General features: G+C 46.8%; 1 protein-coding gene across 1 annotated transcript in view; it reads left to right on the top strand.

Annotated features, from left to right (window-relative positions):
• The window catches only part of LOC146805589 (E3 ubiquitin-protein ligase HERC2-like), a 1,563,844-nt gene that overhangs the window by 865,766 nt on the left and 670,429 nt on the right, over positions 1-27,649 (top strand). Inside the window, 1 exon segment of the mRNA XM_085622871.1 lies at positions 15,885-16,029. Within this exon segment, the coding sequence (XP_085478997.1) occupies positions 15,885-16,029 (145 nt within the window).

Below are 27,649 nucleotides of genomic sequence, written 5' to 3' on the forward strand. Positions count from 1 at the left end.
GGATAGCTAGGTGGATTGTACAATGCATTCAAATCTGCTACCATAAAGCAAAGCGAATGCTCTCCATTCCCCCGAAAGTCCATTCTACATGAAAAATAGGGGCTTCTATGGCATTCTTAGGGAACATCCCATTAGATGATATCTGCAAAGCAGCTACATGGTCAACCCCGCACACTTTCACCAAACACTATTGTGTAGATGTGCAAACTAAGCAACAAGCTAGTGTGGGCCAGGCTGTACTCAAAACATTATTTCAAACCACTGCAACAGATACGGGTGGTCGCCGCTAATGGTGGGTACTGCTATATAATCTATGCACAGTGTGTAATCTGCAGCTCATATGCCTTGAACGGAATATGCTACTTACCAGTATGCATCTGTTCTTGGCATGTAGAGCTGCAGATCTACACACGCCCACCCGCCTCCCCGGCTACCTGTATCTGTCCCAGTTTATCTTATTTAGATAGCACACACATGGGCATCTTCACTGTTAGTACTACGCTCCATCTTTCCCTGCTGGCGAAAAACAATCTGAGGATGGAGCCGAAGCCCATGCGCAGTACGATCCAAAGGAGGAGTCACCGACCGCGTGACTTCCAAAGACTTTCCAAGAGGAAAACAAACTGCAAACATCCGGGCTCAACACCAGATGGCGATCTATGCACAAGTGTGTAGATCTGCAGCTCTACATGCCAAGAACAGATGCATACTGGTAAGTAGCATATTCCTTCTATAACAAAAGATAGACATTGTTCCCTCCCCAAACCCCCCGCCCCCCTCGACACTACAGCTGGAAATCTGTGATGGTGTTGAGAACTTCACGGAGTGCAGAGACTGTAGTTACTGCCTACTGAGCATTCAATTCCCTCTCTGGCACTACCATCAACAGCAGCATTACAAAAAGTCAGATAACCTGACCAGCAAAGAGGCTTTAAAAATACAACTATTGAGTCACTACTGGCCAACACCCAAAGGCATCCACTCTCCAGTAGCTGTGAGTGATGACTAAATTCCCCCTCTCCATTTGCCAATCCAGTGTGGGGAGCGTTATCTTTACATCTGGAAGAGTGGGAAAAGATCACAAACATCTGAAAGAGACATCTAGCTGAAGATTCCTTATCTTAAAATCCTCCTCAGGTCCCAGACTGGATCCAGACATTTTCTCAGCAGTACCTCCGCGCGTCAGTAGAAGACGTCGAACGACTCCGCAGCTACGTCGTCTCTTCCTTTCAGTGCACCACTGCGGCCTATTCCACCATACTGCTTAAAAGCATACAGTCGAACCAGTCCCTGCCCCACTCGGGGGAAGAGGAATCTACTAGAGATATTTCTGGGTTTAGATAAAAAGCCCAAAGAGGGAGTTCAAACTAGCATTACTTCTAAACCTGGCCCACAAGTGGATCAAAAGGGGAACATTTTCTATGCTAGACCTTCATTAATTTTCCCTCATCTCAGGCAAGAGGATTGGGTGTGTGCTGTAGATCTACAAGACACCCAATGGTAGCAAAAAAGCACAGGCAGTACCTGAGCTTTCTACTAGTAATATCACACTACCAGTATGCAGTGCTCCAGTTTAATCTGAAATGTACCCCTCAAACATTTTTGAAATACATGGGAAGTAGCAGAAGCTCACATTTGATGTGAAGGAATATGTGTCTACACTTACCTGCGCGATTGGCCGATAAAGGCTCAAAGCTAGCAAAAAGTGAATGAGAACTTTGAACAACAAACTCTCTATTACTCAGTGTGGGCATACAGATAAACATCCAGAAGTCTGTAATATCCCCCGCCCAAGTTCTATCCTCCGTGGAGGCAACTGTAGACACAGTGCAAGTAGAAGTGTTTCAGAGGAGGGAGACATTTCATTTTCTCCTGAAGGCTTTCAGTCTGTAAGCCCAGCAAATGTCGTCACCACACCAATTACCTGCAAGTCTGCAGACCCTACATAGCTCTCAATGCCTTTCTACCATCTTTAACAAGAAGCAAGCTTCTTATACAAACAGAAAACACAACCATGCACTACCTGGGCAAATGAAGGGGCATTATATCAAGACAACAATCGCTGTTGTCACAAAATATCTGGTCATGAGCCTTGGCCTTATCAATAAAGGTAATCCACTTACCAGCAATCCTAAACAGCCAGGTTTTCTGAACTGATTTTATGTAGAAAATCACAAATATATTCTTCATCACATTTTCGCAGAACGAGACTACCTTTCAGTAGATAACTTTCCAGTATGCCAGAACCAGGATCATTGCCCCATGCATTTTAGTTCAACTGGGCATGTTCATTTCATGCTTTTTTTTTAAAGATTCCTTTGATACCCTCAATCATATTGAAACTCTGAATTTGCTAAGTGCCAATGCTTCTGATTGCTTAACAGTGGCAAAGACAGTGGAGATACCTGGACATGTTAAAATTGCTTGTCAAATGACAGAAGAGATTGCCATGACAAAAGGCATCATGGGCAATGGAAGCCCCTCAGACACTTAATGGGACAGTGTGCTTTTTAACTCTTGTAATGTAAGCCAGTCAGACTGCGCTTTTCCTCATTACTTAGACATATAGGCAGCAGTTCATGTTATGGGTGCTGTAGTGTAGTTTGGAGATAAGGTTTCTGGTGCAGCTAAAAAATAAAAAATGTGTATAACCTTTTGTGGAATAGGCTTTTGGAGGGGACTCCACTACATCTGGGTATGTTGAGTGTGAGAAGTTGGCCTGATGTATGATGTCACTAGTTATAGTGTACACCTTATATCAGTCCAAATACCCTTATGGTGATTGGTTGTAAAGTCAACCTTATAGACCAGCTATCCTAGTGGTAGCATGGACAAGAGCAGTCTTAGGCTAAACTCTGAATGGCATGTGAAGCCAGCTGTGATACCATATATAATCCCTTGAATACCAAATGAAAGGACACCACAACAGATATATATATAAAATAAAGTGTATTTATTCTAAGCAAACCCTCAGCACTCTTTATGAGATTAGAGGTAAGTACAACACAGTCTTATTTAAGCATACATTAAGTCACACAGGTAAGTAATACAGTTAGGCCCTAGGGGCCACGCAAACCATATACTAAGTAAGTGGTATAAGGACCACTGTCACGGAAATAGAATAGGCCTAGGCCTAGGGAATCGCTGGGGCTACACTATACTACCAACAGTTAGGAAGTGGGAGGCCCACGGGATTCGGATGCAGAGTGGAAACACTCACGCGTAATGCGTAAAAGTCACTAGCAATAGTACAGTTTAGAAATAGATAGATTTAGGACACTTCCGGAGTAGCTAGGAAGTTGAGACTTGAAACTTAGACACTAGGATAGTCACTATCCTGATGAGCACCGGAGTACCCAAGTTACCTAGCCCACAGGCTGCGGGTGCATAGGGTGGAAGTTGCGTCGGGTTTCGTCGTCGACTCCTATGGATGCCTGAAGAAAGATGCTGACGGGCAGTCAGTGAAGAGTGTCCGGTGGATCCCAAGGCTGGGATCAAGAAGAGAGGAGACCTGCAAGCAGAGGGGACAGAGTCAAGGTCACTAGCCAGTGACCACGTGGAACCAGGAAGGAACCAGACGATGTCGTGAAGATTTGCAGGTGAAGGTGAAGCTTGTCGCTGCAGCCAGGAGGACCAGGAAGCGTCGAGGACGACCAGGACCAGGAGGCGAGCTGTCCCACGAAGGCTCTTGCTGTCGGCGGCGTCGAAGTTGGACTAGGACTCACCAAGCCTTGGCAAGCGGAACCCACGCAGAATGAAGGACTTGCTTCTGGAGCAGACCAGGAAGGTCTGGGGTGCTTCTCGTTTTCAAGGAAGCAGGGGCCAGTCTGGAGGAGCCAAACCAGCGCAGAAGATTTCAGGGTGCGTCGTCACAAAGGCCACTAGCCAGCGGGCAAGCAACCGGACAGACGCGGCAAGCAGGAAAATGCTGAAGGGCCCCACGCAGGACTCGTGGAGTGTGGGGGGGCTGATCTTCGGTGCAGATGGTGCTTGTGGGTGGGGCTTCTCAATCCCCGGTGCACAACTTCGAGGGTGCCTCAGAAGCTGCGCTTGAAGATACTAGCCACTTTTCCCAGGTAGCCGGTCCCACGTCGCTCGTCGCCTCCACGGATCTCAGCTCTGCTGTAGATGTGGATCAGGGTCGGAGAAGTCTGGAAGTCAAGGCTCTGGTCGGGCTCTGCAGTCGGTTTCTCGTAGAACGTGGGCAAAGCAAAGGGTAGTCTCTTGATGGTGCCTGTTTGCACAGGGTAGCCACTCCTTGGCCACAAGGGAGATTCTTCAGTCTTCTTCTTTCGTCGAATGTCGAAGGTCCAGAGTTTCTGTTCAAGATTGCAGGTTCAGGATAATCTAATCTCTTGAGGCCCAACTCCCACTCTTCTACTAATCTGGGGGGCTGGGATACCTGCTAGGTCACGCCTTATGGGTGAGACCTGGGAGGGGGTGGTTACACCCACTTCCCTTTGTCCAGTTTCGCGCCAGAGCTGGGGCTGGAGTGCCCCAGCGCCGGTTTGAACTGGACTATGCAAGGAACACCTTGTGTGCCCCAGGCATGTCTCATTCCTTTCAGCCCACCCTGCCCCAATACACTAAAGGCTGTCTGGGGAGGTGCTAGCACCTCCCCAAGCAGGAAACCTATTGTCCAGGCCTCCCTGGCTGGGATCACTCCCAGCAGCAGGAGGTCAGACTTGTGTCTGTGGCAGCAGCATCCATTTTGTGATGCTGAGGCTTTGGTCAGAGGTTAACAGTGAAGTATGATTTTAACATGTCTTTCCCTCTAGAAGGGGGGAATAATATCCTCATGTCCAGAAATGGTATGGGGGTATTATTCCACAGTGTTAGACACCTTACACGACATGTTTCGATAAAGCCAAACCATAGTTACCATAACCGTCTAAGATTATAAGGCACTTTAAGAGTATATGGTAGGCTATATCATAGAACAGCTATAAGGACATGGTTCCGAAAGCTGCAGACAGGCTCAGCTCATGCTAGAGCACCATCTCACATGTTACCAAGCACTCTGCCTCCAGGATTGTTAAGGCCTGCCATAGGAGTGACTGATAGGTACACATGTGTCTATAGATAAGGATAGATATAGGCATACTATATCTAAGCAAGGGGTGATTACACAACCTTGCCCCAGCTGAGTGATCAGCCAGTTGTGTCTGATTGGAAGGCCAGACCAGGGGTGGCACAATACATGCTGCAGCCCCTGGGAGGCCTAGGGTACACCTATGCCCTGGGTACCTAGGGTACACTGTACAGGGTCCAATAAGGTGATCCTTACCAATTGGGAATGTACCTAGGGTACATGGAGTCCATTTTAAAGAGAGAGCAGACAGCCTGAGACCCTGAATGGCAGGATCTCAGGCCAACTAAGTCGAAAAACCAGCTAGACACTAGGCAAAAAGTTGGGGGTAACCATAGTCAGATATCCACCTTCCTACATTGAGTTCTTCACCCTATTTGTGAAATTGTATGCAAATATATTAATATGAAGTTTGTCGAGGTCCCCACATGCAGTTCGGGAATTAGTCTAAAGGTTGACTTCAGTGAAGATTCCTGCGATGCAGAACCAGAACTACAAGTAAGTAACCATTTTGTCTCCTGCATGGTTTGTTTAGTAGCGTTCTGCTTGTGGATTTTCAATTTTGCCCTCTGTTCATACGCACAGATCACCATATAACCTATGTATGGTTCAATACCTTTTCATTCGAATAAATGCCAGTATCTACAACAAAGAATATTAAGCACAACTCATCCCGGCTCCCCCTACTCCATTCAGATCCCCCACCAAACTAGCCTCCCCAGACCATGGTAGAAAACACTATCAAAATCCCACCATGTCAAAGCATATTACTAATAAAAATACATTTCCATATATGCTGCGTGATCCTTCCTTTTCCCTATCTATTCCCTAGGACCTCCCTTACAGTTCATGGACATGCAAGCTCCTTGGCTTCTCAAACAGAAAAAAGGCCTCTAGCAGACCCCAAGGTTTTCTAAAAGTGCATTCCATACCTGCCACGTTATTCATTTTCCACTGTCAAAATCTGCCAGAGTCCATGGGATTTAGTAGGGCCATACAGAATGTATTGTTCCACCACTATTAATCAAAAGAAGACCCAACCTTTACCCCTTTTCCCTGAACCCCACTAAATCTTCAGGAGACAGCCCTGTTAAATTGCATGAGCCGAAGAGAGAGCTCTGCAATTCATTGTGTGTGATGTCTTCCATAACTTTCCACCCAGAAACCTCCCAGTCTAGTACAGTGCCATAGAAAATGCAACAAGGATCCCCACTCTCTGCAGACCCTTCAACACCCATTAGACCTCCTGGTGTATGTAGTGGGGAACCTTTCAGGAGCATAGTGGCCCCTCAGGGGTACTTTTAAACTCATTTTAGTGCCTTGTATGCTAAGGGAGCCCTTCATTGATGAGCACAATATGTTCACACAGTCCTCCTCTACCCAAATGTTTCCCAACTCTTTTGCCCACGATACATGCAATTTTTGTTTTAACATGCTCAATTACCTCTGTCACAAACTTCATTTTCCACATACTGTAAGCATTTTTTTCATGACTAGCTGGAAACCTGAATTACCATAAAGGGGAGTTTTAATAAACTCTTTAGATTTATCAATAAATGTAAAAAAAAATCCATACTATGTCCATTGGCCCTGAAAAGTCCCCAAAAAAGAAAAAAAAGTATTGAGCTAACAAAGGTCCCAACTGTCCCTTACTTAGGGGTACTTTTTGACGAACACGTGTCATGGTGCCCACAAATTATGCAAAAAAAAGAATACCCTTGCAAGGGCTACAGGGGCTACACTAAATTTTGCTAAAAAACTAGGGACCAAACCCATTGCAGCTCTAATGAAGATATACAAGGAAAAATGCATTTCAATGGCAACCTATGGTAGTGACATCTAGGGATACATAGAAGGGAGGCGTATTCAGCAGGAGGAACACAAATTTCTATGTAAGGTTTTGGCAGTTCCGTTTTCCACGCCCACTTGCATAATACATGAAGAACTAGGGATGGGATACATTACAGATCAGATTGCAGTGGCTCCACTGATGTGATGGTTGAGAATTTGGGCAAGTCCCACTATAACCTTAAATCAAATAATAATTACTGACTGTTCAGCATTAGATAGAGCCAAACACATCCCCTGGTTTTAGGTATCTAAAGGAACTGACAACTTGGCTAGGTCGCTCTGATTTATTTTTAAGCCCCAAACCCATGGATAAACTTTTAATTAAAAATATTAGACTGCAGTTTTTGTCTAAGCACCAAGGTTTGAGGGAAGAAGAGGAGCTGCAAAAACCATCTGTAAGACGTTATGTCACATTATCTATGAACAATCAAGTCCAACCTTACTTAGTAAGTGTTTGCAAACCTTTCCATTGTTTTATCTGAACAAGATTTCGTCTGCAGATGGCTCATTGGCTTTTATCTGTACCTCAGGGTTTATCCAAACCTGGCACTCTGAAACCATGTCAGTGTGACAAGTTTTCAGAACAGCATATTATTCATTTTGTCATTTTTGTGATTATGTGCTTTTACGCAAGAAATGTATACTACCACTGCTTAGAGATTGTCACTTTGTCCAAACCAAGCCAGCCCTACTGTATCTTCAGATGTTAGCATCCCCCTTGGTTTGTTTTGGAGTGGCAAGTTTCCTAACTGGAGCCATTAGGCGTAGGAAAAACATGTTTTTTTAAAACTGATATTAAGGCTTAAGATTTGTGTTCGAGGCATATGAGCTGCAGATTACACACTGTGCATAGATTGCCATCTGGTGTTGGGCCCGGATGTTTGCAGTTGTTTTTTTCCTCTTGGAAAGTCTTTGGAAGTCACGAGGTATGTGACTCCTCCTTTGGATCGTATTGCGCATGGGCTTCGGCTCCATCCTTAGATTGTTTTTTTCCGCCATCGGGCTCAGATGTGATCTTCACGCTCCGGTTCCGAACCGTTTTCAGTTCTTCTGATCGGCACGCAATCCTTCCCTTTCCGTGGCATTGTTTCGGTCGCGATCTCCACACTCGACGCGACTCTCATCGTTCGAAGTCTTCGATTCCAGTCGTCGACGAGGGCCTTCGGGCCTACCTGAGCTCCGGTCCTGGCTCATGGAAAGGACTCCATTTAAGAAGTGTCCTCGATGTGGGTCAAAGTTTCCCCACACCGATCTCCATGAGGTGTGCAACCTCTGCCTCTCCCCAGAACACGAGGCACGAGACTGTCCGGCTTGCAAATCCTTCCAGTCGAAAAAGACCATTCGGGACCGAAGGGCGAGGAGAACCATGGCACACTGGTCGACTGCAATCCCCAACGACATCTTTGGAGAAGGCGTCGATGTTCCCGAAGACCAGCACACCGAAGAGGGCCTCGTCAGCACCTCCGAAGCCGACGACTCAGATGTCGAGGACATCACTCTGGCACAGAGGGGTGTGTGTACTAACATCGATCCCCACCCCCCACCCTCGACTGCATCGAAAAAGGCTTCGGTCACGCCTTCGCCCTCGGGCCTAGGCATGACCAAAGACATTGCTTCACATACCTCGCTTTCGGGCCCGGTTAAGAAGCCCATCAAGCCTTCTGGCAGCTCGGGCTAGAGCCAGCCTGCCGTCGGTGCCGACAAACACTCCTCCGCACTGGCACCAAAAAAGAAAATGGCCTCTTTCTCCTCCGCGCCGAGCTCCACACCGAAGCACTCGGCGCCGAAGACAAGCACTAGCTCCACGGTACCGACACCATCCCGGGAACCGAGCAAAAAATCCAAAGCCCTCTACACCCACACCTCGAAGCCGAAAGTCATCTCGGAACCGAGGAAACAACCGGACATTTCTAAGCCACACAGTTCAAACAACGAACCGATGCCAACTCCAAGACTAAAAAACCTACGGCTCCAACACCTTCGGCGCCGACTGGAACTATTTCGGCCCGATCCACTACAAAAAACACTTGTCAAAGACCCTAAAACTGGACATTTGATGCTCAGCATCAAAAAGAGACAGCTGGACAAGCCAGCCCCAGCTCCACCTCCAAAGAGAAGAGACTTTGCTACCTCCCCTTTGAGACTACCCTCACCCCTCCCTCTCCTCCGCCTCCCCCACCTCATCATTCCCCCACACCCTCTCCGGATGAGGATGATGACGATGTCTACGACGACACAGGGGACGGACCCCATGACCAACCCACAGAGGACCCCACTCCTACAAGCTCCCCAGACCCATGGGACGACTACAACATCCCAGACGTCCCCAACGTCCCGCAGGACGACCTTTACCCTTCAAGACCGTCCCCCCTGGAGGACACTATGGGTTTTAACCAACTGCTCCATAGAGCTGCACACTGCCACGGAGTTGATCTCCATACAGACCCCGTGGAGGAGGACTTCCTCCTAGATACCTTTGACACTACACACAGGGCCACTTCCATTCTGCCCATGCTTAAAGGGGTCATCTAACACGCGCCAGAGGTCTTTAAAGACCCGGTCAGGGCCAGGGTCATCAACCCTCACATCGATAAGAAGTATAAGGCCGCCCCTACAGACCCCACCTACATCAGAGGGCCCGCACCACTAGACTCCCTAGTAGTCTCCACTGCAAGGAAACGTGTAAACTCCCAGGCATCAGGCGAGGCCACCACCACCACCTGATAAGGAGTCCAAACTCCTTGACACCTCTGGCAAGCGAACTGCATCCCAGGCTGCCAACATATGGCGCATTGCAAACACCCAAGCGCTTTTGGCACGATATGACAGGGCACATTATGATGAACCAGAAGCCACAATGCAACACCTCCCTGACAAATATAAGAATAGAGCTAACGAGCTAATCCAGGAGGGTAAAACCATCACCAACACCTCCATTCGCTGCGTCCTCAATTTCGCTGACACCGCCTCTAGGGCAATTAACACCAGCGTCCTCCTCCGGAGGCATGCCTGGCTACGAATTTCGGGTTTCAAACCCGAGGTGCAGGCTTCCATCCTCAACCACCCCTTTGACCAGGAACATCTGTTTGGCCCAAACGTTGACGTTGCCCTTGAAAAAATGAAAAAGGATACCGATACGGCAAAGTCTATGGGAGCCTTACAGTCGCACCCTCCCAGGCGCTCCTTTTGCCGCTCTTCCTTTCGAAGCACCTCCAGAGGCTACTCCTCAGACAACGCCTCCACTTCCTATAAAGCCCCTACACAATCCACCTTCACTAGGGGTTCCCAGAGAGGTGGCTACAGGGGTAACAACAATAAAGGCAGAGGCAAAACTAACACCTCCCGCTCTGCCTCCATCCCTGCCCAATGACTTCCCTCCACTCCCCCCAGACCATCCCACTCCAGTCGGGGGCAGACTCCACAATTTCCTTCCTTTCTGGACTACTATCACCTCAGACAAATGGGTAACACAGATAATTCGGTCAGGCTACTGCCTCGAACTAACATCTATCCCCCCAAACATTCCACCCAAACAACGCCCAAGCCACAGGAACATTTGTCACTTCTAAAGCAGGAGGTAATCTCCCTCCTACAAAAGAGTGCGATAGAACTAGTTCCTGCCCACCAACAAAATATGGGAGTTTACTCCCTATATTTTCTCATACCAAAAAGGGATGACACTCTAAGGCCCATCCTGGACCTCAGACCCCTAAATCACTATATACACTTGGACCATTTCCACATGGTCACACTCCAGCAGGTACTTCCCCTGCTCTCCCAAAACGACTTACTTGCCACCCTAGACCTCAAGGACGCCTATTTCCACATTCCCGTTCACAAAGCTCACAGAAAGTTTCTCAGGTTTGTAGTGGACGGTCAACACTATCAATTCAAAGTGCTCCCATTCGGAATCACCACAGCACCGCGAGTGTTTACCAAGTGCCTAGCGGTAGTGGCAGCACACATGCGAAGACAACACATCCACACCTTCCCATACCTAGACGACTGGCTAATAAAAGCCAGCTCATACAACCAGTGTGTACAACACACTCACGGCACTATCCAGCTACTTCACGAATTGGGATTCACAGTAAACCACACAAAGTCCCATCTGCAACCGTCCGACGTAAAACAATACCTCGGTGCCACCATAGACACCTCAAAAGCGCTAGCCTACCCCAGTCCTGCCAGGAAAGCAAGCATTCAGGCTCTACGTGCCAAATTTCAACTGGAACACTCTCTTCCAGCTCGAGTGTTTATGCAACTAATAGGAATGATGGCCTCTTGCATATTCATAGTACCTCACACAAGACTCCAAATGCGTCCTCTCCAAGAGTGATTAGCGCGCCAATGGAACCAGGCCCAGGGTCAATTGACAGATCTGGTGTTGGTAGACGGTCGTGCCCATCGCTCTCTGCAGTGGTGGACCACCAAAAACCTTTCCAAAGGGCGACCGTTCCTGGGACCGGTTCCTTAGATAGTACTGACAGCGGACGCATCGCTCTCCGGCTGGGGAGCTCACCTACTACATCACACCATGCAGGGCAGGTGGACACCTCAACAAAAGTTACTCCACATCAACCATCTGGAGTTACTAGCCATATTCTTAACCCTAAAGGCTTTTCAAACACAGATATCGGGCAAGGCCGTCCTAGTCCGCACGGACAACCTGACAGCCATGTACTATATACAAAAACAAGAGGGCACACACTCTCCACAGCTCTCTCAGCTAGCACAGAGCATATGGAGATGGGCCATACCCCAAAAAATCTTTCTCCTAGCCCAACATGTCCCAGGAGTCCAAAACACTATGGCCGATCTGCTGAGCAAACAAACACAACAGATCCACGAGTGGGAACTCCATCCACAAGTTCTTCACCTGTACTTTCAAATGTGGGGGCATCCACAGATAGACCTCTTCACCACCCACGAAAACACCAAATGCCCAAGCTACGCTGCCAGGTACCCACACCCATTATCCAAAGGCAATGCGATATGGATGAACTGGTCAGGCAAATTTGCGTACGCTTTTCCGCCTCCCACTCATTCCATTAGTGGTGCGCAAACTACAACAACACTCCCTCACTCTCATCCTAGTAGCTCCAACTTGGGCCAGACAACCATGGTACACCACACTGCTGGAACTATCTGTAGTACCGCACCAAAAGTTACACCTCTCTCCATGCCTCTTAACCCAGAACCATGGAGAGATCAGGCACCCGGACCCATCTCAGCTCAACCTTGCGATCTGGCTCCTGAAATCCTAGAATTTGGTTATCTAAATCTTCCCCCAGACTGTATGAACGTCATTAGAGAAGCTAGACGACCTACCACTAGAGCTTGCTATGCAGCCAAGTGGAAACGTTTTGTGGTCTATTGTCACAGCAATAACTTCAATCCCCTGGATGTGTCCATTCAACACATCATAGGCTATTTACTACACCTACAAAAATGCAATCTAGCCTACACGTCTATTAGACTCCACCTTGCAGCCATAGCAGCCTATCTACAAAACAGGCAACATCTATCACTCTTTAGAGTACCTGCCATAAAAGCCTTCATGGAAGGCCTCAAAAGAATAATTCCCCCCAGAGTGCCACTATGACCTGTGTGGAACCTTAACATCGTTCTCACAAGACTAATGGGGCCTCCCTTTGAACCTCTGCACAAATGTGAACTTATATTCCTAACATGGAAAACTGCTTTTCTTGTAGCCATCACTTCCCTCAGAAGGGTCAGTGAGATACAAGCACTCACCATTCAAGGACCATTTCTATAAAAGCACCATAACAAGGTTGTTCTCTGCACTAATCCAAAATTCCTCCCTGAAGTCATTTCTCCTTTTCACCTAAACAATCTGTGGATCTACCCATATTCTTCTCGCAGCTGCAGACCATTGCAGTAAGAGGTCTCCACACATTAGATGTCAAACAAGCCTTACTCTACTACATCGAGAGAACACAACCCTTTCGTAAGACCAAACAACTGTTTGTGTCTTTCTCACCACCACACAAAGGCAACCCCATCTCCAAATCTGGGATAGCTAGGTGGATTGTTAAATGCATACAGATTTGCTACCACAAAGCAAAACAAACGCTATCTCTTCCCCCTAAAGCCCACTCTACACGCAAGATAGGGGCTTCCATGGCATTTTTAGGGAACATCCCCTTAGATGATATCTGCAAAGCAGCTGCATGGTCTACACCGCACACTTTCACTAAACACTATTGTGTAGATGTGCAAACTAAGCAACAAGCTAGTGTGGCCAGGCTGTACTCAAAACATTGTTTCAAACCACTGCAACAGATACTGGTGGTCGCCGTTAGGAGCGAGTACTGCTATATAATCTATGCACAGTGTGTAATCTGCAGCCCATATGCCTTAAACGGCAAATGCTACTTACCAGTATGCATCTGTTCTTGGCATGTAGAGCTGCAGATCTACACACGCCCACCCGCCTCCCCGGCTACCTTTATCTGTTCCAGTTTATCGTATTTAGATACAGCACACATGGGCATCTTCACTGCTTATTACTATGCTCCACCATTTCCCTGCTGGCGAAAAACAATCTGAGGATGGAGCCGAAGCCCATGCGCAATATGATCCAAAGGAGGAGTCACATACCTCGTGACTTCCAAAGACTTTCCAAGAGGAAAAACAACTGCAAACATCCGGGCGCAACACCAGATGGCGATCTATGCACAGTGTGTAGATCTGCAGCTCTACATGCCAAGAGCAGATGCATACTGGTAAGTAGCATTTGCCTTTTATATGGAGGCCCATAATGTGTTAAGGTTTTAGAGATCATCTTAAAATTTTGAGTTTGTCTTATATGCACTTAGCACTTTATATAACGTTTCTATATTGTATGTAGAGCAGCCCTTGGCACTCTATATGACCGTTAGGAACGATATTTCTGTAGCTTACCCCGTTTATAGTATATTTTATTTAGCATTTTGTACTCTATAAAACCTTTTACACTTTAAGATGTATTATAGGGAAAGAAACGTGAAGTTTGTGTTTTAATATGTTTGCCCTTTTGCACTTTGAATTTTTATCTTGAGGACTAACATGTGTTATTTTAATTTATGAGCACGTTTAACTGCACTTTGCACTTTATATAAAATTTGTACTGTATGCTTAGCAAAGCTCTAGTATCATAAGATGGATCATAGGCAAAGATAATTGTAGTTTTGTATTTTAACACTGTCTGCGCATTTGCATTTTTGAATCCTGCTCACTAAGTTCCTTTTTCGCATGGATTGTTATGAGTTGGCTTCCAGCTGATATTAGGATGGCCTCTTTTTAAAATGAAATGTAGTTTTGAATGTATTGTTTACTTTTACGACATTAAGTTGTCGAATAAAGCATTCGACCACTAATAAAGGGGAGTAAATCCTGGGTGGTATTTCATTAATCCTCCCACATATCTTTAGTTCTGTATGATCTGATTGATTATATTGTACTGCTTCCCAGTACCTTCATCACTCAGACCCTGGTTAGAACTTGTCTTTATGACAACAAAAATTTAAATGCTGTGATAACCGATATTGTGAAATATGGTTTTGATGTTATAAAAATAAAGATTTTTTTTTATTTAAAAAAATCTTTATTAAACTTTAGTTCTGATTACATAGGTACAAAGTGCATCATGTTCAACAAACAGTTTTTCAAATCTTGAAATTAAGTATCAACACGCATACACCCGAAATAGGTATGTTGGGGAATGAAAATAAAAGAGTTATAGTGGAAATAACATAATTATAGTGGCTTTATGGGCAATTACACGTTTATATTTGTAAGGCTATGACTGCACTCCATCTTAATCGAGATTAGATTCAGCTTTGTAAAAAAGTTGTTCACTTACCAGAAGCATAACATTTGAAGTTTTATAATGGAGAACAAACGGAAATAAACAGTCTGAAAGTTTAAACTAGGGAGACACCATAAAGAATACAGAGAACGAGATTTGATAAGGGTGGTTATTAGGACTGGTATCTGACCACCAAGGTATATGCCGTATTACCAATTAATATCTTGGAGATGGATTGAGTGGTTTGATAGCACCTTTTGTAATTATTACAGTGGTGTATTATTTTAAAGGTTGACATCAATTGAATCCCATATTTTCCTGTGGTAAGAGAGAGGATGTAATTTTTGTAAGCAAGTATTTTCTGCAGTGATGCATAACCAAGCCCAATGAGTATGAAAGGAAATATTAGGGGAGCTTTTCCATTCTGAAAGGATCAGCTTAGTTCTGATAACCAGCATGAGGTTGAATAATAAGTGCTGCATAATTCAGGGGTGGGATATTCGTGGCTGCATAGCTAGGCTGTTGTGACGTTGATTATGAAGTGTACCTTATAGACTTTTTGTATCAGATTTTGTATTTGGTGCCACAGCAGGTGAAATAGTTGGATATCATGTGAGTTAAGTCCCCTGGTTCTAGTTTGCAGTTCCAGCAGAGTTGTGAGTCAGTGTATCCTAGTTTGTGCAGTTTTCCTGGGGTACAAAAGGCATTGTGTTAAATCCACAACCTAGTTTGCACAACTGCATGTGTAATTTCCCCTTTGACGGGAGAATTCCATACTTTTGGCCATGATAATGAGGGTATAATATAGCTTACATTGTCGTACAAAGCCTATGTTAAAGATTGATAATACTGCCCTAGCTAGATTTATTGTACATTGTCTATATATATATATATATATATATATATATATATATATATATATATATATATATATATATATATATATATATATATATATATATAATATATCTGCTGCATTAGGTGCCATGGCTTCGGTTTATGGTGTGACTGTAAAATTGTGTATTTTCTGAAAGTAGGTGGCTTCAACTTGGCTGTTTAAATCAGTCTAGAATGTATCAGAGAATAGAATGATCAAAGATGTGATATTTCTGTGTCTTTCTTTTATTTAAGGGGCAAAGGAGATTACTTCAGATTAGGCCATGGTTCTGATGTTCACGTGCGCAAACCACAAGTTGTTGAAGGTCTGCGAGGGAAGAAGATTATCCATGTGGCCGTAGGTGCACTGCACTGCCTTGCTGTCACCGACACTGGACAGGTAAGAGCTTTTGAGTGAAATGGGATACGCAAACTGTGCTGCTCCGCTTTTAGTTGACAGTCTGTAAACAACGCAAGAGGTCTTTAGTATTTTTGGACCAGCATTAGAACCTAATTCTCTCAAATGGGTATCTTATTGTTAAACTCTGGTTATACACACCGGGCTTGTAAATTCTTTTTTCAGCACAATGTTTCAATGTGGATTCTTTATGGACACCACACCATTCTCTCTGAAGTATTCAAACTGAAAAACACGTCTCGCAATTTGAGGCTTGTCATTTTCTGTTCTTACAAGTGTGCCTTATCAGTGTTCTTCCTTGACAGAGGCATACTGGGATAACATTAGCAGCCCTAGCGGCATGCAGTTATAGGCTTGTTTCAGAACTCTTACTGTATTCACCTTTACATGCACCACTGTGAGCCAGCCATTTATATCCAAACATGACTCATGTGTACGTCAGTTCTAAGTATGCAATAGGTTTATTTTTAGACCTGACAATAAAGAATGTCTCTGCTTGAGTGTTTCCTTTGGTATTGCCATCTACCTTTCCTTCCTGTTTTCCCAGACCTAAAAGATGCAATAGAAATAAGAACGTCTAGGAAAATTGAAGTGTACATTTGCCTTGTCAAATTTTCTCCTGATTGCCTCTGTGAAGTGGGGGACAAATGGCCAAACGTAGCGATATAAGGGCTTGAATCCCATCTCATCAAGTCCTGCTGAGCAGATTAGTGGCTGGAGCCACACTGTGTACCATATAGAGCTACATAGGAGTTATTGCTAAGAAAATAGCATTCCGTATCTAGTCTTGCGCTTGAGAAGAACATTCAAAGATGATCAATTTACATTTTTATATAGTGCAACATAACCAAAATGGTAGCCACGCACTTCTCAGATATTTCAGCAAGTTTAGTGAAATCTCTTACATTGTACGAATTGACATAACTGAGATACAAACCATGACTTCACCAAGGGTTAAAACATGCATGTTGTTTCTTACTGAAGTAACGTGATGGTCATAAATTGGAGACAGCCTGGAGTACTGAAAAAGAAGTGAAGCAGGGACAAGTAATCTTTAAGAACATCAGCAGCAGTTGATAGAAAAGATTTCAAGAGGGAAAAGGGAACAACTTGGTGGACAAGATAATACTGAGCAGAAGGCAGGGATACAGGGAGCCCTATGATAGGAAGAGCGAGATAGTGCACCTGAATTGGAACAGGTGCTAATTTGAGATCCTTGAGAAACCTGACGTTTTTTAGTGGAAGCTTATATGAATGAAAAACTTGCAGTGGAAGGATGATAAGTTAATGTTGAACTTTCATTTGGTTTTTGCCTTAAAGTTATTGCACTAACTGTAACATAGTTGAACTAAATATCAGGGTGTGTTCTGTCATGTGATTGTCTCACCTTAAAAACAGAGGTATCCATAATGTTCAAGGCATGTGTGGTTGTAAATACACATGCTCTGTATACTTCCGCCATCTAGTGTAGGGTCTGGATGTGTGCAAGTTGTTTTTCTTCAAAAAAGTCTTTGGAGTCACGAGGCAAAGTGACTCCTCCTATTGGTAATAATGTGTATGGGTATTGACTCCATTATTATATTGTTTGCTTTCCACCGTATGGTTCAGATGTGTTTTGTGGTGCTCTGGTTTGAGACTTTCTCCGGTTCCTTTCAGTTTGCTTCATTTCCACCCCCGTCGGTATTGCTTTAGTCACCTTTTCCATCCTTGTGTCCAGAAAATCAGAGAACTTTTGCCCATCGCTTCAACATGCTACCATCGCAGCCTTCGGGCCTACTCTTTATTTTAGCCGACTTCAACAGAGAAAGAGCTGTTAATGGAATGAACTCTATTTCGATTCTGCCCTTGCTGTTACATGAAGTACTCGAGAACCGACCTCCATCAGGTTTGCAACTTATGTCTGTCTCAGACCATCATGAAGCGGACTGTGAAGAAGGGTCTATCTTTTTGATCGAAAAAGACATTACATGTCCGTCGGGCACTACACAGAGAAATGCAGCGCAAAGAGATCGAAGCAGCACCAGACATTTTCGGTCAAGGTGTCGAGCAGGAAGAGCTCCATGAGGCCTCTGCATTGGAGGAGGGGGCCTCTGCAGCGGAGGAGGAGGCCTTTTTCATCCATAACTCCAAACCAGGCTCCAACTCAAATTCCGACGTTAACTCTGGACAGTCAGTACCCATGCCTCTGTTCCACCTCCCCAAAAATATTTGATATCGACCGATTCTTGGGCTACTGGGCTACTGCTTCCAGCAGGCCATGGTAGGCACTGGTCATCTGCTATGGACCCATGGCACCAAAAGCCAAGCCGAAACAGATGGCTCCCTCACCGAGCCCCCTACCCAAAGGCAATGCTCTATGGATAAACTAGTCAGGCACATTTGCCTATGCTTTTTTGCCTCTCCCTCTTCTTCTGCTTGTGGTTCAAAGGCTCAGGCAAACGTCTCTCACCCTCATTCTAGTAGCTCCCATTTGGGCTCGCCAACCATGGTTCACTACACTGCTCAAACTCTCAGCAGTCCCCCACCAGAAGCTTCCCCTCAACCTGGACCTTCTCACTCAGAACCTTGGAGAAATCAGTCTCCCAAATCCAAAGGAGCTCAAACTTGAGATTTGGCTCCCAAGGTCATAGAATTTAGATACCTTAATCTTCCCTCTGGATTTATGACCATTCTTAAAGAAGCACGTAGACCTACAACTAGAGTATGTTGCACAGCGAAGTGGAAAAGATTTGTTTTCTACTGTCGCAAAACAAATTAATCCATTTGATGCAATTGTGCACAACCTTGTTTGCAACTGTCTTCATTTGCATACCGCGGACCTTGCTTACACTTACTTCCATACGTCTACATTTAGCCGCAGTTGCTGCATATCTACAAAACAGGCGAGATTTGTCCTTGTTTAAGGTACCAGTTATTGAGGCATTCCTAGAAGGTCTTAAAAGAGTAATTCCACCTAGAGTTCCACCTGCACCAGCATGGAATCTCAATATAGTACTTATGGAACCACCATTTAAATCATTGCACAACTTCTCCCTACAATTCTTGTCTAGAAAGTTGCTTTTTTAGTAGCCATTGCCTCACTTAGACTTTTTAGTGAATTCCAGGCATTAACCTTAAAAGAACCTTTCTTCCAACCACACAAAGATTGAGTAGTCCTTAGAACCAACCCAAAATTCCTTCCAAAAGTCTTTTCACCTACATCAATCAGTTGATTTACCCATTTTCTTTCTATAATCTGATTCAGTTGCAGAAAGAGCTCTGCATACACTAGAAGTCAAAAGAGCTCTAATGTATTTTATTGACAGATCTAAAGAGTTCTGTAAAACTAAACAACTCTTGGTTGCTTTTTTGCCCCCTCACACCGGAAAGCCCATATCTAAAACAAGCATTTCCAGATGTATAGTTACATGCATTCAAACATGCTATGCCAAGCTAAATTGACTTTTTGTTACTCCCCCTAGAGCTTACTCTACTCATAAGATATGGGCTTCCGTGGGTTTCCTGGGCAATATCCCAGTAGCTGATATTTGTAAGGCGGCTACGTGGTCTACACCACATACTTTCACTAAACATGATTGTGTGGATGTTTTAGCATGCCAAGAAGCCAATGTAGGCCAGGCAGTGCTACGTACTTTCTTTCAAACAACTGCAACACCCACAGGATAGCCACCGCTTTTGGAGAGGGACTGCTTTACAGTCTATGCAGAGCATGTGTATCTACAGCCACACATGCCTAGCACTGAATATGCTGCTTACCAAGCATCTGCTCATGGTATGTAGTGCTGTAGACTCGCATGCGCCCACCCTCCTCTCCGGACACCTGTGGCTGTTGTAGTTCCTTTACATTATTTCATTTGCATAGACATCTCTTTACTGAAACTTACTTTGACTCCATTCTCACCCTTCTGCGGTAAAACAATGTAACAATAGAGCTGATGCCCATGTGCATTATCACCGACTGGAGGAGTAACTTTGTCTTGTGACTCGAAGACTTCTTAAAGAAAAACAACTTGCACACATCTGGACCCAACACTAGATGGCGGAAGTATGCAGCGCATGTGAAGCTACAGCACTACATGTCACTAACAGATGCTGTAAGAAACTGGCTCTATATATAGTACACCAACGTGTGGTGTAGTGTGTATAGAGTCCAAGTGTCCCCAGAGGTAGGCAGAGGTTAAAGTTAAATAGAACCTTACTCTCTAATAGTGGTAGCTTGGTCGAGCAGTAAGGCAGTATCAGAGGACAGTGTTAAGCATTTGATGTACACACTCAATCAGCAAATGAATTCACACACTCAAGAACTGAACTCTAGGCCAGTTGTGTTTGTGTAAAAATATACTGTTGTTTGTTTTTAGAACCAAGCAAGCCTGGTACAGGTAACCATTAAATACTTTTCAGTAATTAGTTACTGGATATAAAACAGTTTGAAAATGCAATAGAAATTGTACTTTATTTGGTTTACAGGGGAGCAGTAGTATGCAACACTTAGCAAATACAGTACATTAGAATGAATAGGCTTTTTCAGTAAATTGCAGGTAAGTTAATTTTTACGTTACTTTTCTGACTCAGTGCTGTATACCTAGATTCAGCACTGGGACATTTCCTAGAAACAGGTAAGTAATTCCGTTTTGGTTATTCACATGATTTTTAAAGAATATTTTCAGTTTCCAAATTCCACACTTGGAAACTTTTTGGAGCAGCACATTGAAATGAATAGGCTTCTACAGTAAATTGCTGGTAAGTTACTTTTCACATTACTTTTCTAACTCAGTGCTGGATACCTAGATTCAGCACTGGGACATTTCCTGCGATTTTTAAAGAATATTTTTAGGTTTCAAAACTCCAAACTTTTTGGAGAAAAAGTTTCAATGTTATCCTATGAGAGGAAAACAGGTTAACGGTTCACAGGTAAGTAAACGGCTGTGGGAGTTATGGTTCTGGGGTTAGACTCGGGGGTCCCCCAGGGTCAGTGATGCACTGTTGTTGCACTCTCAGCGGCACTAGGGCAGCCGGGTGCAGAGTGTTGAGGCCCAATGTTATCCAATGGGGGATAAGGGGCCTCCGGCTAGTGGCTGCTGGCAAGCAGGCCACTGGGTTGTGGGAGCAAAGCTCCTAGGGTTAAGCTCAGGGCAAGTTGGGGACCAAAGTATCACCAAAGGTGCACCCTCAGCAGCACTAGGGCAGCCGGGTGCAGGGTGCTGTTTTGAGGTCGGGTGCCCTGTTGTTTTCAGTGGAGAAGCACCGGGACAAAGAAACACTGCAGGCTCAGGGACGAGGATCTTTTGGGGTGCGACCACCACTTCGAGGAGTAAGTTGGGATGTCGTGGGTTGTTTAGGCACCGTTGGTCTGGGCACACAAGGCCGTTGGGCGCCGGGTGCAGGGGTGCCTTGTGACGTCGGATTTTCTTACCGCTCTGGTCGTGGTAGGGGGGGTCCTCTAGATTGATGCAGCAGGCGTCATCTGGAGGCAGGTCAGGGGTTGCCGGATCTCGGGTCAGGATTGTCGGGGTGTGGGGGGGCCTCCCCGTGGTGTTTTTCCACTTGAGCTTGGACCGGGTTCGGTGGGTGCAGAGTGGGCTGGATTCGCCGTCTCTGGTTGGCACCAGAAGCTGCAGTTCAAACACGTCCGGTGTTCATGGGAGAAACAGTCTGGGAAGTGAAGGCAGGCAGGTCCTCTGGGGTTTGTGAGGTTGCTGGCTGCTGGACATGCCGGGATGTCGCAGGAGCGGGTTCGAGGGGAGACGGGCCTGTAGGGCTGGGGCCAAGTCATTGGGCGTCGTCTTCTTGTTAGCTCTGCACGGCTCTTCGTCCTTCTTCTTTTCTTCTTGTAGGTAGGCTGGATCTGAAGAAATAAGGTTCAGGGTGCCCCCTAAATACTAAGTTTAGGGGCGTTACAGGTAGGTGAAGGACAGGGTCCAATGGGTCCCTTCCCTGGGGTGAGTACAGCCCCTATTCTGCCACTCTCCAATGGGAGGGGGACAGGACCCTGTCCCTTGTTGGCTGGGTCCCCCCCATCCTCAAGATGGCAGGGACTCGAGGTTGTGCTTCACCTTGCCTCCCCCACCTGAGGGGTGGAGTTGGCAGAGGTGGGCACACCTCTCTTCATCACTTTTTTTTACTGCCGGTTCTCCCACCCAAAGTAGGGGGTAGAACCAGTGGGGACCAGTTGCTGAAAGCAGCAAATGGTATGGCGAGGCTCACAAAGGCGGCATGCCTTTGAAGCTTCTCCTTCGTGAACCCTACCCATCCTGGGGGAGGAGACTTGGCACCTCGTTCCAGGATGTGCATTGTTTCAGGCCCCCGAAAGCAGCAAGCTCTCGACCCAGGGGTCCAGAAACATGTCTGTTGATGGCAGCCTGAGCAGCCACTCAGTCGGGACACTAGAGGTGGGTTAGTTTTCAGGGGGCATCTCTGAGATTCCCTTTGTGTGCATTTTTCATTAAATCGCATACTGGCATCAGTCTGGGTTTAATGTGCTGAGAAGTTTGATACCAGACTTCCGAGTTTTTAGTGTGCCATTATGGTGCTGTGGAGTTCGTAATGACAAACTCCCAGCACCATATACTCTTAATGGCAACACTGCACTTACAAGGCCCAAGAATGGACTTGGGGCACTGTAGGGGCACAGGGCTCATGCTCGTGCTTTGTAGGCATGGCACACAGGGATGTGTGCCATGTTGACTTTTCACTTTGTTCTGCACCAAGACGCGCAGCCTGCCAAGGCAGTGTGTGAGTGTCAGGGTGCAGGACCTCTAAGGGTGGCGCAATAAGTGCTGCAGCCCTTAGAGGCCTTCTCTGGTCACAGTGCCCTGGGTACCTGTGATACCATTTACCAGGGGCTGACTTGTGGCCAGAGGTGCCAATTGGGTTCGTTTTGGGGAAAGAACACAGGCCCTGGGAACCTGATTGGCAGGGACCCAGGGCACATTAAGTCAAAGTGCATCAGTAGTCTGGCAAAAAGTGGGGGGGTTACTGCAACAGAAACCCACTTTCCTACAGATGCGCACAGGGTAAATAACATATTCCTTTCCAAACATTGAGCTTTGTATGGTGAAGATATCTTTAAATGTAATTTTGAGAAAGTGGCTCTGTATATACGGTTCCCAAATAGGTACAGTGTGTACAGAGTCCACAGTCCCCAGAGGTTTGGCAGAAGCTAAAGTTAGATATAACCTTACTCTCTAAAGTAGTAGTTTGGTCGAGCAGTAAGGCAGTGTCAGAGGACAGTGTAAAGCATTTGTTGCACACACTCAGTCAGCAAATGGCCTCACACACTCAATAACTGAACTCTAGGCCAATGGTTTATATATAAAAAATATATGCTTGTTTTATTTTAGAACCAACAATAGGTATCAAAATGTTCGAGGCATGTGGGCTGCTGAATTCATATCTGTGCATAGATCGCCGCCTAGTGTTGGGTCCGGATGTTTGCACGTTGTTGTCCTGGAAGAGTCTTCGAAGTATCCTGGGATAGGTGACTCCTCCCCTGGACTACAGTGCGCATGGGCATCCTCTCCATCCTCAGATTGTTTTTTTCCGCCATTGGGTTCGGATGTGCTATCTTAGCTCAAGTTAGGAAAATATTTTGTCGAGGACAAAAGGCCTTTAGTTCGCGTCGGTACTGTTTATCGATCGGGTTTCGATACTATCTTGTTAGTTTACTAACTTTCAGCACCGACTTTTTTCGCATTTACCTGTCCATCGACTACTTCGACGATGGAATCGAGGACGCCATTCAAAAGGTGTCCGGTATGCAATGCGAAGTACCCACACATCGACGTCCATCCGGTGTGCAACAAATGCCTTTCGCCGGACCACGACGAATCGACATGCATGGCCTGTGCCCGGTTCCGTTCCAAGAAGACTCTACGGAATCGTCGAGCGGCGAGACTCGAGGCGCAGCACGCGGCACCGGCCCCAGCAGACATCTTCGACGAGGCCGAAGACGTCGAAGAAGTAGAAGTCTTGCCCTCCAGTCCCGTTTCCGAACACGAACCCGGATCGGACGAGGCCGACGAGTCACTCTTCCACAGAGGTGAAGACGACACCGAGGTAGGAGACGTCGAGGAGGTCTTAGGGGCCGAAGAGAGTAGCTCCAATGATGAACAAGGCCTACCTGTTCAAGCCGAAGGATCACCAGTGCCACAGACTATGGCTCCGGTCGAGGGATCGCCTTCGGGCCTTACCCGAGACCTATCCCGCAGTTCTTCGGCCCCGCCCTCGGGCCCGGCCTCGGACGTTCAGCGGCAGCCATTACCGCTTAAACCAGCTGGTTTCCCTTCCACGAAACCGAAACCGAAAGCTGCTCCGGTTCCTACGAAACCGAAACTAAAAGTGGCGCTGGTCGGATCGAGGCCTTCCACGCCTTCGACGCCAGCGCAACGCGTCGGCACCGACCGCACCAAGAGAGACTTCGGTGCCGAACTTGAAGCGGGCGACGTAGGAGTCGACAAACGGAAAAAGGCCATCGGCACCGACAAACCTGCTCGGCTACCGGCTTCGACGCCACCGACACCGAGGGCCGTACCGCCTGCTGCGTCTCGCATCGCTCCCTCGACGACACCAAAACCTCACGTGTCGAAGACGTCGACGGTGATCTCCGCACCTCGACTCGATGCACCACCGGCGCCGAAGAAATCCACGGCCGCCTCTACGAACCTGGCCGGTGCCAAAACCTCAAAGGCGCCCCAAGTACGACCTGGTGCGACGCCAGGCAGCAAAACCACGGCTGCCCTCCAGGACCCGTCGGGTTCCGGTTCGATCGGAGCTCCAGCGGCCTCTTCGGTGCCAGCCAACATTACCTTCGGCTTGCCTCCGTCCACAATCCCAAAAGTGTTTCAACTCAGGACACGGGTCACCCAGACTACGGTTACACCTGTTGAGACGTCTCCGTCACACGTCATCGACGCCGACACTGGCAGGATGATTCTCCACGACCGAAGGATAACTTCGGAACCGCCATTGGACCCTTTCAGGATCCCACTAAAAAGGAAGCTGCCTTTAGAATCAGAACCTCTCCTGTATGAACCTTTCCATTCATCCTACCAGGATCCACACCGGTTCTCCCCCACACGCTCCGACACGGATGCATTGGAGGACTACATGGATGACCAAGTCCCCTACCATGTAGACACAGACCCTGATGACCAGCAGGACCCTGATCAAACTTGGGGCGACCCTGCAGACCCCAGTGCACCTCTCAATGCACAGGACCCACAACTCTATGGGGCAAAAACATCTCCCACAGAGGATACTGCGGCGTTCAACGCTCTTATTGAACGCGCGGCAAACAACCATGGGGTACAGCTTCACTCTGATACCATCGAAGATGACTTTCTAATGGACACCTTTGCATCCTCAGAAAGACATGTAAAGACTCTGCCTATGTTGAAGGGGGTCCTCAAGCCAGCCAAGGACATTTTCAAGGAACCCACCAGGGCACGAGTGATAAACCCCAGGATCGATAAGAAATACAGATCAGCACCTGGGGATCCTACTTACATCAGAGGCCAGTTACCACTCGACTCCATCGTTGTAGCGAATGCTCGCAAGAGGGCACACTCGCAAACGACAGGTGACGCTCCTCCCCCGGACAAAGAGTCCAAGGTGCTAAAGACCTCCGGCAAGCGAGTTGCCGCCCAAGCTGCCAACATATGGCGCATAGCCAACACTCAAGCGCTCCTCGCTCGCTACGATAGAGCGCACTATGACACAATGGAGCAACTACTTCAACACCTCCCTGACCCCTACAAAGAAGGTGCAGAAATCCTTATCAGAGAGGGACAGCTACTCACAAATGCTTCCATCAAATGTGCACTAGATGCTGCAGACACGGCTGCCAGGGCCATAAACACTAGCGTCATGCTACGACGTCATGCCTGGCTACGTATCTCAGGATTCAAGCCTGAGGTACAAAACAATATACTTAACCAGCCCGTCAACCCCGACTATTTATTCGGGCCAGAGGTTGACACCACCCTCGAGAAGATAAAAAAGGACACGGACACTGCAAAGTCCATGGGCGCCCTACAAACTCAGTCCTTTCGGAGCGGCTCCTTTCGTCGCCCCGGAAACAAGGGAGCAGGCAGAGGACAGGGGTCACAACAAACGTATAACAAAGGCAATACGCAGACCACCTACGATAAAAATACCCGAGGTGGATATCGTGGCTCCAGTACAAAGGGCAGAGGACGTGGCTACGGCAACACCAGGTCCTCCCCCAAGAACAAGCAGTGACGCCCTCTCCCTTCCTCCCGACCACATAACACCTGTCGGGGGAAGGCTACAAAGGTTCCTGTCCACGTGGAACTCCATCACCACGGACAGGTGGGTCAAAGATATTGTAAAACACGGTTACTGTCTGGAGTTAACCTCCACTCCACCCACAATACCACCAAGAAGCCGTCCTATGTCCTCAGAGCACTTAACGCTCTTACAGCAAGAGGTGCAAAGTATGCTTCTAAAAGGCGCTATAGAGGTCGTACCCATCCACGAGCAGGGTACGGGAGTGTACTCCCTCTACTTCTTAATTCCAAAAAAGGACGGGTCGCTCAGACCTATATTAGACTTGAGACCCCTGAACCAGTACATTCTTTCAGAGCACTTTCACATGCTCACTCTACAGCAAGTCCTTCCGCTTCTCAAGCAGGGAGACTTCCTAGCCACACTGGACCTCAAGGATGCGTACTTTCACATACCCATCCACCCCTCACACAAAAAATACCTCAGGTTCACTGTTCAGGGGCAGCACTATCAGTTCAAAGTCCTTCCCTTCGGCGTGACAACAGCGCCCAGGGTTTTCACGAAGTGCCTAGCTACGGTGGCAGCACATCTACGGAGGCAGCATATACACGTCTACCCCTACCTAGACGACTGGCTCGTTCAAGCGAAGTCAGCCCAGCAATGTGCAAGCCACATGTCCCGCACCATTCACCTTCTTCACAGTCTGGGATTCTCACTAAATTACCCAAAGTCCCATCTCCAGCCCGCACACGTACAACAGTACCTGGGCGCGACTATAGACACTCTGGCGGCCACAGCTCAGCCAAATTTAGTGAGGATCAACAGCATGCAACTGCTGATCTCCAAGTTCAAACCCAATCACTCACTTCCAGCGCGAGTGTTTATGCAGTTGATAGGCATGATGGCCTCCTGCATCTTCATAGTCCCGCACGCGAGATTACATATGCGCCCACTTCAGGAGTGCCTAGCACGTCAGTGGAATCAGGCTCAAGGACAGTTGAAAGACCTAGTGTTGGTGAGCGGTCGGGCATACAACTCTCTGCATTGGTGGAATCCACAAAACCTTTGCAAGGGCCGACCATTCCAAGAGCCTGTCCCACAGATAGTACTGACAGCGGACGCGTCTCTCCAGGGATGGGGAGCTCATGTACTCCACTACACAGTGCAGGGACTATGGACAACACAACAAAAGAAGATGCACATCAACCTTCTGGAACTGATGGCAATCTTCCTAGCCATGAAGGCATTCAAAGTACATCTATGCAACAAGGTCGTGTTGATCCGGACGGACAACATGACCGCAATGTACTACATACAGAAACAGGGAGGAACACACTCTCCACAGTTGTCTCATCTG

Source organism: Triturus cristatus, chromosome 8, assembly GCF_964204655.1.
Source record: "Triturus cristatus chromosome 8, aTriCri1.1, whole genome shotgun sequence".
NCBI classification, from domain to species: Eukaryota; Metazoa; Chordata; class Amphibia; order Caudata; family Salamandridae; genus Triturus; species Triturus cristatus.